Here is a 12,162-nt window from a genome sequence, read left to right as displayed (position 1 = left end):
TGCCAAGGCCGGCTGTAAGATGACGTCAGGAAATGGGCGGTACCCACGCAGAGAAAAAGAGATCGAGTCATCTTACTTCCGTTTGGAAAACAGCTCAGAAAAATAACTAATATTTAATAAATAATGCATTCTTTTGTGTGCCATACGAGATATATTATCAGATATTATACATGGATATTGTTTCCTCTAAAAGGCTTGAGAATAGCAAATGCCCTTAAATGAAATGAAGACTTTCAGAAGGACAAGTCCTCATCTTTCAAAAAAAGTTTTATTTACAATAAAGAGCGAGGATCCATCCATCTGTTTACAACAGGAGAAAAGCCAGCCGTGTCATCATTTCACATCCGTGAAAACCGACCCAGAGATGGCGCTCTGAAGCAGGACGGCCTCCCAGTGCATGAAGAAATTCTAATGAAATCAAATATGGCGTCAGAGAGAGAAAAACAACACGTCTTCCTGACTGACAGGCAGGAGCAGAGTGGCGTTAAACATTCTGCTCCACGCTGCTGCAGCATCTTCACTCGGAGAACAGAGTCCTGCTGCACTTCCTGGTCTTTTTTAGCCTAAACCTGACTTAAAGTCAATTTAAAGTTGATCATTTGATTTTCTTGAAATAAAACAAGGGGGTGAGAAACGGTTTAGTCCAAAACATCGGCCGCCCAGCCGTTTGTTGCTGACAGTTCAGGACTCCCTCAATCTTCCCCCAGACGAAAGCCCTGCCCCCAGTTGTGTCGGCCCCCCGCCCCTCCGCCAGCGGGGTCCTGGGCAGCTGGTCGTCTGCTGGGGGGAGCTCCGAAGCCCGACACGCCTCCTCTCCTGTTGGGGAAGAACCGATACCTGGAAAAAAAGAGAGCGCTGTCAGATGTACCTCTAAAAACCTGCACCAGCCGCTCCCACCCAGGACAACGAGCGGGTCCTCCCATTCATTTGTACCAGAGTGAGGAACAGCCCCCCCCCCCCCGGAAGAGTCTGGGCTGCAAGGCTAACACACACTTTCTCCACTGAGCTTCAGCAAAACTCTTTCATTTGTAATGCACATCATCATCCATCTTTGGAAACGTTTGGATGCGGTTGTGCCGGCGTGTGACATCAGAACCACGTTGGTGTGTAAGAAAACGCCAACTTCTGTCGCTTTAAAACTTACAAGAACTCCGGCGTCGACAGAAAAGAGCGTCCCCCTAGATCCATGGGGTATTTGAACATGAGGAAGAAGAAGAGGTGGCCCACCAGGTTTCCCGTCAGTTCGTTCATAAAACTGCAGACAGGGACACATAAGGGGGAGGGGTTGGAGGGGTCCTGCTGGAACACAGCACTCTACACTTCAGAGGGACATCTTTACTCACGAGCCTCCAATAATGAAGTTGAAGGCCAGGATGACCCAGGGTAGATAATAGGCCTGAAAGAGAGCAGTGATGGTTGTTTATCGCCTTCATCACGGTTTGTTGTCACTGTGATCATGAAAGCATCTTCTCGACCCACCCACCTTAAACCGCGTTCCAAACCAGAAGGAAACAATGGTGTCTTTGTTGAACTGAGCCCAGACGTACAGAACCGACATGATGAGCGGGATCATGAGCAGCTGAAACAAGACGTGAAACGCGGTCAGAACCTCTGAACACGCCATGCAGACGTGACAGAAACATCATGCCAGCTGCAGAGGATCCTCACCTGCATGTTCATGAGCAACCCAGTTATCTGCAGAAGCAGTCAAGAAAAACAAGTTCATCTGGATAAAACATGCTGTAAGCCTCACTCTGACTCTAAAAGCTCAACACAAATTCAGAAAATGACCAGCAGAACCAAACAGAAAGTTTGATAAAAGCCCAAGACATCAGTAAATATAGGAGCTGTGAGCAGCACTGAGCTTCTGCATGTGACCTCTGTTCTGCAGGGTGGACTGACACCGGTCTGCTGGCACAGGGCCACCTTGACAGAGGAAGAGGAGCCGGGTCCAGGAACGAAGGACGAAGGAGAGGCAGGCGGTGCCGCTGAGTGAAGCAGGGGCGGACGGAGCCGTAGGTTGTAATTTATGACTCAGCTTTGAATGGTGGTCAAAGGATACAACAATGCAGATCCAGTTGAAGAGAAGCATGAACACGTAGTCTGCAGGTCTGCCATCAAAGGCCCCTACCACGGAAAAGGACATGATTAATGATGAGGACGTAGGAAAAGGAAAACAGCAAAGCAGAAAGCTCACCTGTCTCCAGCCGAGTGGAGTAATGATAAAGGAAGTACAGGTTAACAAGGTAAAGAAAGCCGGTATTGGGGGTTATTGGAAAATAAAAGGTGGCTGTGATCGGTCTCCAGATCTGAAACATAAAGCAGAAGGGATTTTAAGTATATAGGTTTGCTGCAGCACTTGTGAGTTCACTTCATTTTAACCAAGCAGGACAGTACAGCTCCTGAAGAACAACCTAGAACTACACCTAGAGAAGCCAGAACCCTGACTCCACTTCTCTAAAGTCTGATGGGGCTTCACAACACTGCATCGTACTCTGATGTGCTGCTTTTAGCTGCTTGGCCATGAAAACTTGAAGCCCACATGAGGTTTGGAGGTCTGTAGGGCTGAAAAACGTTGGTGACCTCTGGGCACTAAAGGTCTCAGCATTCACACAGACATGAAAGTCAATGAATTAAACTGTTTGGATGGGTAGGTGAATACTTTTGGCAACGTTACCCATGTTTGTGTGTTTCTGAGAATCTTTTTTGCCTTAAACAAAAGAGCCTCTAAGCAATTTTGAAAGTTAATGCTAGTTTAAAAGACACAGGAAAAGCTTAATTAAAAGAATTGGCGGTAAATTTTGTTTTAGCCAAAAATAAAACTACCAAAAAATGTATTCTTACATACTTTGTACATTTGAAAAACAAATTTGAAAGAGCAGATTTGGTTATTTTGCCGTGAACAGTATCTAATATTACATTTAGATATCTTCTCTTTTCTTAACATCTGAATAAATTTGTTTTAAACTGCTTTAAAAAAAACTTAAAGCCAACAGAAACAGTTATTTGAACTTACCTGAGATGTTAAAGTCCTTTATTTTGAAATTTTGTCTCTCTCTAGTGGAGTATGTCAGTATTGCATTCAAATAAATAACTTTTACGGTACCAAATGCGACACTAAACTGTTGATTGTCACTTGAACAGAAAACAAAACCTACTTATTTGCATTTATAATTTATAAAAATGTTTGCCGTTTGTTCATTCCGTATTCAGAGCACTATTTCCGGAAGATCTCCCCTCCAACGTCGCGGCCTCTGATTGGCTGCGCTCTAATGGAGGCCTGCGCCTGTTAGCCATCTGCTAACTAACTGACATCCAAAACACAGTAAAACGCCCTTTGAAACACAAAATTAACGAAGTAATACAACAACGCGTGCAAAGGGATCCATTTGACGAAACACTTACATGGAATCTGCTGAAAACCAGCTCTGGGAAGAGTAAGAGGTTTCTGAAATCGATCAAGCCTAGCTTCCCGATAAAAGGAACAGCTATGGAAGCAGCAAACCAAGACCGGGTGATGAACGGGATGCTCCTGAACCAGTCCCCGATGTCCGACATCCTTCCATAAGACTTCTGATGACTTCAAGTTCTGAAAAAAGCTTTCTCACTGGGGAATTTTAATAACTAACTTAAAAACGACGAGGCTGCTGTCTTACACCACAACCCATCCACTGCTAAGTTTACATGACGTGGCTAAGCACCGGTAGCAACTCTTACGTGAGAGACCCTCACTTCCGCCGTGACCTTTCAAAATAAAATCTCAACGGACATACATATTGCTTTTGTGAAAATGCATTTGAAATTTTTCAAATGCATGTTCTTAATAATTATGCAGCCAAAATAACAACAACAATTCGATTTAAAATGGTCCGTCAACTTACAAGGGGAAAGGTTTATTTTAATCTTGTTTTTGAAAGTATCTGGTCATGTCTTGGCCAGATTTTGTCTTGCAGACAAAGATAAACTTATAAATATTCAAAACTTTTTTTTAAAGTAGGCCTTGTAAAGGTTGAACCACCAATAACAAGTGTTTAGTTGAAAGCAGTATTTTTCATTTTTACTTTTAAGATTTCAGCTCTTACTGTGAAATTTGCATATTTCCAGTGTGGCCCCTGAAGGCCCGTACACACCGGGACGAATATTCGCCAGGCGTTATTCGGCAGCGTTTTTCACCACGTTTTTTGTGTTCACACCCAGGCGATTTTCGCTGACGATGAGCCGAGCGAACATGCAATTTCCTTCCCTGACATTAGATGGCGCTTAATTTAAACAGAAATACTCCTGTACACAAGGTGGCGCTGCGCTTCTTAAAGTCGCTTTTCACTCAGAAGAAGAGAGCAAGTATTTACGCGCTAGTCAGAATAATAAAAAGAAAACATGAATATTTCAAGCACCAGTAGCTCCAACTGGTGCTTGGTTCGGGGATATTTTAGAATGTCCGTCATTATTTCTTCGCGGCAGTGTAGACGCTACTTGGCGTCTATCTTCTTCGCTGGTATGTGTGCTCAGCAAGGCAGTTTTGTGTTTGAGCGCCCCCAAGTTGTGTTTTACTGTAACTTCAGAAGCTCCAGACACGAGTGCAAAAGCGCCATTTTCATTGGTCGAATAGATTTCGACGCGACGCGTCGAAAAAAACAAACAAACCCGAGGCGTTTTTTTTTTTGACGCTTTGACGCGTGGCGTTTTTTCGCGTCGGTGTGCACACTCTCACTGGTGCCCTTTGTTTAGTCACGAGGCGTTAAACGTGGGCGAAAATCGCCGGCGAAATTCGTCCCGGTGTGAACGGGCCTTTAGGCTGCAAAAACTGAGCAGACGTTCTAACTTTGCATTTTTAAAGTTTCACCCACCAACAGCCATCCGTGTGCTGTGACAGTCCACAAAAAGAAAGAAAAATGAAATCAAGAACTAGAAATGATTATTTTCCTTCATTTATTCATTTCATTCTTGTTTCATTGTTTATCTTGTTTCATCATTCCATTGTCATTGTATTATTTTTTACCTTGACATTGTGAATGGTGGTTGGGCCTTCTTGGATGGTGGTGGAAGGTGCTCTAGTAATGAATAAATTGATAATGATGAGTCAAACAAACAGTTTTCCTGCTGCAGTGTCACTTTTAAAACTCTTGGGCCATTTTTTTAACCCAATTCTCGGGTTATGCATGTTGGGATATATCATTGGGTTCTTTGAGAGCAATATTAAATTTTTTGGTTATAGTGGTTACATATTAACCCAATTTATGAATTATTTTCTTTGTTTTTCCAAGGTTAAAATAACCCAGAATCCATCCGGTTTATCTATGAGGACCACAGGAGATGACTGTGATGGCTCTATGACAGTGTTTTTCAACCAGTGTGCCGCGGCACACTAGTGTGCCGTGGGAGATGGTCAAGTGTGCCGTGTGAAATTGCCCTCATTAACTGATCTAAAAACATTTCCCATCTCCAGGATTCCAGCTCTGTGTTCATCCAAACAGGCCCTGATAAAACACTGAGGAGTTAGGAATATAAAAGATCGTAAAATACTTTTTCTTTGTGTTTATTTTATTTTATTAAAGACATTTTGATAAGAATGACGGCAGCGCGATTCAGCTGCAGCTCCGGCTGTATTTAGGAAAAGTCCCGCCCCTTTACCTGTCTCCACCAATCATTCTTGAAGGCTTAATCACATGTCATCAGTCTGACCAATCAGAAGTGGTTAAAGTCTTCACTTCCTTGTCCCGATTTAGCTCGTAAAGTCGCTCAGTTCTAACAAAAATACCAGCTAAAGCTCGTCTTTAGCGGTGTAGCTTTCCACAGAATCTGGTATCTACGGTGGCCCTGAAGTGCAAACCATTCAACAAATCACTCGATACAAAAACATTTTTAAGATCACAGCAACAATTTAAAAAGCGTATTACATTTTAGAAAACAAAACAAAATTTCAGAAACCAAAACATAAAAAAGAAAACAGAAAAAAAAGAAAAAAAGATTTCAGAAAAAAAAATTAATTTCCAGAAGAAAAAAAAAGAAATTTTGCAAAATGAAAACATTTCAGAAAAAAAAATAATTTCCAGAAAACAAAATGAAATAAAAAAAATGAAAAACATTTCAGAAAAAAAATGAAATATTAAAAAATGAAAAACATTTAAAAAAAAGAAAAAAAGAAAAACATTTCAGAAAAAAATGAAATATTAAAAAATGAAAAACATTTCAGAAAAAAAAATGAAATCTTCAAAAATGAAAAACATTTCCAAACCGGAAGAAGCAGGTACTATGGGACAACGCTGATTGGATGATGTTTGTCAATCATTTGAACTGAAAAGTATTTTAAATGAAGCGATGACGGATTTTATCGTCCAAACAACAATGTACTATAATAATCCACGTATTTACCATTTACATATTAAATCAAAAATGCAGCAAACAGATAATGAAGGTTTAAATTATTATTTGAATATTTCGTCTGAAGCAGAACGGTCACCCGGAAGTAGTTTGTGCGGATGACGTCCGTTCTGCAGGTAAACAAAGAAAGGGACGGTAAAACGTTAACATAAACGTTAATCTTTGAATATTTAGCGGATGTGATGACAGAACGCACGCAGAAATATCAACACCAACCAGGTTTACAAATGTTTCAAAATGTCGTGAGAAGATTCTGTCTAAAGCAGCAGCTGCGAAGAAACGGGTGTTAAAGACGGCGCACATCAGGAAATGCAGTCCCGCCATCCACTGATAAGGTATGGAGGCACATTTGTTTGATCTAATAAATGTAGCGTTAAACGTGATTTCTAGGTGGGTGTTTACAGACAGATCCAAGATCCTTCAGTCATACGTTAATGACAGGTTACCTCATCAGCTGGAGAGGGGGGGTCACGTGGGCAGGATTCTCAGACAGGTGTACCAGCAGCATAAATCAGCAAAGCTGTCAGGTAAACTGCAGCAGTTTGTGTCTCAGAATAACATTTATGAATGCTTCTTATTCACACTATTAAGATCTGTGACTTTAGAGTGTGTCAGTGCACAGAAACATGACAGTAAATGACTGGATGTGCACATCATCAGACATGTACAGGTGTGTAACTAACGATGGCAAAGTCTGTAGTGTAAAATAAATCTTTAAAAAAAAAACGTTTTAGTCTTTCAGGCAGAGGAGGAATACCAAATTGTTTTAGAATCTATTTTTTATAAGACTGAAATAATGTATTTTATTCTGAGTTTGGTGTTTTGACCCCTCCGTAATGAATTTCTGGTTTAACCCATTTTCTCCTCATTTTGATGAACTCAACTTTTTCCTGAATGAAAGATGAACGGCAGCTGATGTTTTTCTGTCAGGGATTTTTAATTTATTAATTTATCTCTGTCAGGGATTTCAATGGAGCTGGAGTCCAGTGCAGAGGAAGCTGCAAGCATGTACGAGCAGGAACTGGGGTCCCTTACCTGTGCATACCTCTGTGGATGTGATGCTGAGCAGCAATGTGGACAAAACTTCCCTGACATGACTCTTTTTGATATAGTTGTTAAGCACAAACAGACTTTTCCCAGATGCATTTCTTCCTCTAATAAATGTGACTGACAGGTACGCTGAGTAAATGCTGATTGTAAGCGCAACATTTGATTGACTGCATGAAGAAGCCCATAAAGGAAAATCCACAACTGTTTCTTTGTTTCTGTTATTGAATAACGTATTCATGTTAAGTTTTCAATAAATATACTGCATTTGCTATGAAACAAATTTGTTTATTTTCATATCCATTATTACAATCCTCACGTCAGCATTCAGTTTTTTCATTGACAAAAAAACATTTCTATACAACAGCTTTGAAAATCAAACATCATCTTTGTTAATAAAGCTTTAAAACCTAAAATGGTAAACATGGAAAAACTCCTAAATGAAGCAAGTCTAATATGAACATTTTAAACTGGAGTTTTGCTTAAAGGAACATTAAGTTGTTTGGAGTTGTACAAGTGTTTGATGCGATTCCTCATAGATGTGATTTCCAGATCATCAGCCCAACGCTAAAGCCAGGAATTATGCTTCGTCTTTCACTCCCCACTGCATCATTTACAACTAATCAGGCTTATGCAGCAGGTTAAAGACTTTTTTTTAAAGGACCTGCAACTTAAAAAAAAATTAGATATTAAGGTTAAATAATATTTATTGATTACATTGCACATAAATCATGGTGACTTGCCTTTACACTGCACAATGATCTGAATGACTTTAGTCTTTTTGTATTCCCATGTAGAGCTGCCATCTGTTCTTCTGCAGCACAAACCTTTCTGGAACTTCGCTTTGAGAAACTTCACCTGCAGAAATATCACATGTTAATTCAATTAAGTATTTTATAAACTTTTAAAGTTCATTTTTAAGTGTCAGTATATGTGTATATATGCATGGTTCAAAAATATACAATGCACTTAAATATTATTTCCCATAAGAACTTGTTTACTGATTTCAGTCTTAAAGTCGATTTTTAGCAACACTGATGCCATATAATTACTGTATAAATCCTAGAATCAGGCTGGCTCGGAGCTTTTTCTCTCATGCTGTCACCGAAAACGGGAACGGCTATCATGTGAAGACGGTTCGTCTCCATGGGGTTCTTTTTGCGCATGCGCAAGATAAAAAGAAATTATCTTTTCAAAGCAGCACTTTAACATCCTAAAATTAACATCCTTAGAGACATGTGACTGACAAAAGAAAAGATCACAGAATTGATACTTACCTAAAGATGATTGACAGCGTGAACCTCGCAGCCGTAGACATTAGCGCACAGCGTTCAAAGTAAAAGTGCTCACAAACTACTTCCGGGTGACCGTGTGTCAGGCGAAATGTTAAAAAAATAATTTTAAAGTTCATTAACAGTTTGCTGCATTTTTTATTTGATATATAAATGGGAAATACGTGGATTATTATAGTACATTGTTGTTTGGACGATAAAATCCGTCATCGCTTCATTTAAAATACTTTTCAGTTCAAATGATTGACAAAAATCATCATCCAATCAGTGTTGTCCCATAGTACCTGCCTCTTCCGGTTTGGAAATGTTTTTCATTTTTGAAGATTTCGTTTTGTTTTCTGGAAATTCATTCTGTGTTCAGAAATGCTTTTCATTTTTTAATATTTCATTTTTTTTCTGAAATGTTTTTCATTTTTTAATATTTCATTTTTTTTCTGGAATTTTTTTTTTCTGAAATGTTTTTCATTTTTTAATATTTCATTTTTTTTCTGGTTTTTGTTTTTTCTGAAATGTTTTCATTTTTTATTTCTTTTTTTTCCTGGAAATTAATTTTGTTTTCTGAAATGTTTTTTTTTTTTTTTGTCATTTTTGTTTTTCAAGTTTTGGTTTCTGAAATTTTGTTTTGTTTTCTAAAATGTAATGCTGCTTTTTAAATTTTTTTTTTTTTTTTTAATTGTTGTTGTGATCTTAAAAATGTTTTTGTATCGAGTGATTTGTTGAATGCTTTGCACTTCAGGGCCACCGTAGGTATCAGACCGTGGAACAAGTGAACAAAACCATGAAGCTCCGAAAACCGATCTCCGCCGGCCGTTTTTATGCACTACATCTCCCATGATGCATTGGGTTGTGAGAGTGACAGCGTAAAAGGAGTTCTGTTGTTAAACGTCTTGAAAACAACGAACACACTTCAAACTTTTTTTAAATCTTCAAACTTAACTTTTATTACATCTTTTAAAAACACTGCTTTATGATACCATCCTTAAACATTTTGGCCTCATGCTCCTCAGTGATCTTCTTTTCCACAGGAGACACTTGATTGGCCCTGGATCTCATTGAAAGATCCTCTTGCAACAAGATAGTGTGCTTCTCAACATTGGTCTTCCCCAGAACACCACAGGTGACTGTAGGCCAGTCGTTCACAAGTTGTTGAAGGGGTTCAGGTGAATCTGTGTCATAGGAGGAAACTGGGTCATAGGTCGTATCAGCCCCTGCAGGAGGAAGCTCACCAGGGCAAAGAGCATAGTAAATATCAACAGGAGAAAGGAAGGACGGTATTGCTGCTCTGCTCCACTTTTTTGGAACTTCAGCTGGAGGAATGAAGGAATGGTAGATTTATCTTTGGTCTTTTTCCAGACCATGAGTATTTTTGGCCAGATTGAGAACGACCCTGGACTTTGAGAGAAAATCCAGACCAGCATACGTGTAAATGTGCTACCTGTGTCAACTACAGCTTCAACCTCACACCCTCTAATGCAGTGTTTTTCAACCAGTGTGCCATGGGAGATGGTCAGGTGTGCCATAGGAAATGACCCATTCACTGATCTAAAACATTTACCATCTCCAAGATATCAGCTCTGCGTTCATCCAAACAGGCCCTGTGGCGGGGTCCCGCCGAGAAAAGATGCAGAGGAGCCAAGGTGAGGAGGTTCTGTCTTTTTTCAAGAACACAATGGTATTTCACGCAGGGCCGCCACCAGCACGCGTCACCTCCGTCACTCCTCCTTTCACTACCTGTGGTGCTCCCTTCTGAACGCTAAGCCACGCCTCTTGGGCGTTGCTCTCAATTATTGTCCAGGTAGCACCACAGGTAGTAAGTTTAAAACATAAAATACACAAATACACAAACAATAAAACACGGTGTGGCCCCCCCTCATCGTCTGATGGTGCCACACCGTCACACCATCCCCCTCCTCTGAGGGATCGACGATGTGCGGCGATCCAAAAACAGCAGCCCGCTGCCGCGCAAGCCCCACGCCATTGGGGCTGCATGGCAAAAAGGCCCCCGGTTCAAGTCCCAACTGGGGGACCTGAACCAGAACATCATAGGGGACCTCTCTGTGTGGAGTTTGCATGTTCTCCCCGTGCATGGGTGGGTTTTCTCTGGGGTCTCCTGCTTCCTCCCACCGTCCAAAAACGTGCTTCATAGGTTCATAGGTGAATCTAAATTGTCCCGAGGTGGGAATGTGAGTGCGTGGGTGTGTGATTGTGGACACTCTACCCAGCGACAGACTGGCGACCTGTTCAGGGTGCCCCCTGCCATCGCGCACAAGTCGCCGGGATAGGCTCCAGCAGCCCTGTGACCCCGAAAGGGAATAAACGGAAGAAGATGGATGGATATTAATATTAGTAATTAAAAATAAATAAATAAAATGTGTAAAATGATGGCATCATAAATACAACAACAATAAAAAGGGTGGTACATTAAAAACATTTAAAAAATAACAGTAGTCCTTATATAATTAAAAAAAAGTAAATAGATAAATTAATAAATAGATGAAGAATGAAAGACTTAAGCAATTACCAAAGTCATGTAAAAGCCAAATTAAAAAGGAGTGTCTTGAGCCTCTTCTTTTAATCCTGAACGACTCTGCAGCCCTGAGGCTCACCAAAAGAATTGTCTTCCTCATCTTTATCATCACTCTCATTTAAATACAAAGAATTTAGCAAAGAAGTTATTTCACTGACCTGTTGATGTGACAAATGGCCCTGCAGTGAATGCTGGGTCATCAAATACATGGCTGGTGCTTGGTCCAGTAACATCTGTTTTGTACTTTTTACCATTCTTTACAACAAAAATATAAAAAAATCTTTGCAAGAAAACCCACCTTTGTCCTCTGACTACTTGTGAACCTTCACAGAGTCCCTTATGTGGGCGTTGATTTCTTTCGTCTTGGACAGGGATGTGGTCGACCCGTTCTGGTAAATATTTGATGCCCACTTCTCTCAGCTGTCGTCGGGCACCTGCAGATTCCTGCCTTTTCTTGACCAAGTCAGCGGATAAGTCTTAATTGAAGGATGTTTCTCTACCATCTATTGGCAGTTTACGTCTTTGTCTTGCAGCGTACAGACAGAATCTTCTGTTTGTAGGTATAGTTGTGTAGCCTCATCAGAACGGTTTGTCCGCCGCCTTTGCCGTCTCGCCCGCTCACAGGGCGGGTACAGTGGGCTCTCTCAATCTTGAACTGCTAACGTCAGGGATTCATCATTCCCCTCAGCAGCGTCTTTAAGACCAATGGTTCAAATGTTTTGGTGGTGGCTTTGGTTCTCGCAGTTGTGCAGCCGTTCCAGCGCCTTCTGGAGAGTTTTTCCACGGACGCCATCTTCTGTGCGCTCTGCGCAGACTCATTCTCAAGGTCAGGACCAGAGTGATCATGCTCTCTTTAATGGAGTCACATCTCAGAGAGATGCGTAACTGGTTTGAGTATGGTCGCGATTTTGTCGT

The 12,162-nt window shown here is 40.7% G+C and overlaps 1 protein-coding gene across 1 annotated transcript; it reads right to left on the bottom strand.

Annotated features, from left to right (window-relative positions):
* Nucleotides 1–249: 249 nt before the first annotated feature.
* Nucleotides 250–3,742, bottom strand: derl1 (derlin 1). Its single transcript, XM_004086644.2, has 8 exons — nt 3,406–3,742; nt 2,198–2,309; nt 2,063–2,127; nt 1,669–1,695; nt 1,484–1,579; nt 1,344–1,396; nt 1,145–1,255; nt 250–837 (listed from the first exon to the last, which is right to left on the bottom strand). Exons 1-8 carry the CDS (start codon nt 3,556–3,558, stop codon nt 693–695), a joined length of 762 nt encoding a protein of 253 aa, XP_004086692.1. The 5' UTR covers nt 3,559–3,742; the 3' UTR covers nt 250–692.
* Nucleotides 3,743–12,162: the final 8,420 nt, after the last annotated feature.

The sequence above is a fragment of the Oryzias latipes genome, chromosome 16, assembly GCF_002234675.1.
Source record: "Oryzias latipes chromosome 16, ASM223467v1".
Taxonomy (NCBI): Eukaryota; Metazoa; Chordata; class Actinopteri; order Beloniformes; family Adrianichthyidae; genus Oryzias; species Oryzias latipes.
This window is presented reverse-complemented; position numbering and strand designations above follow the sequence as displayed.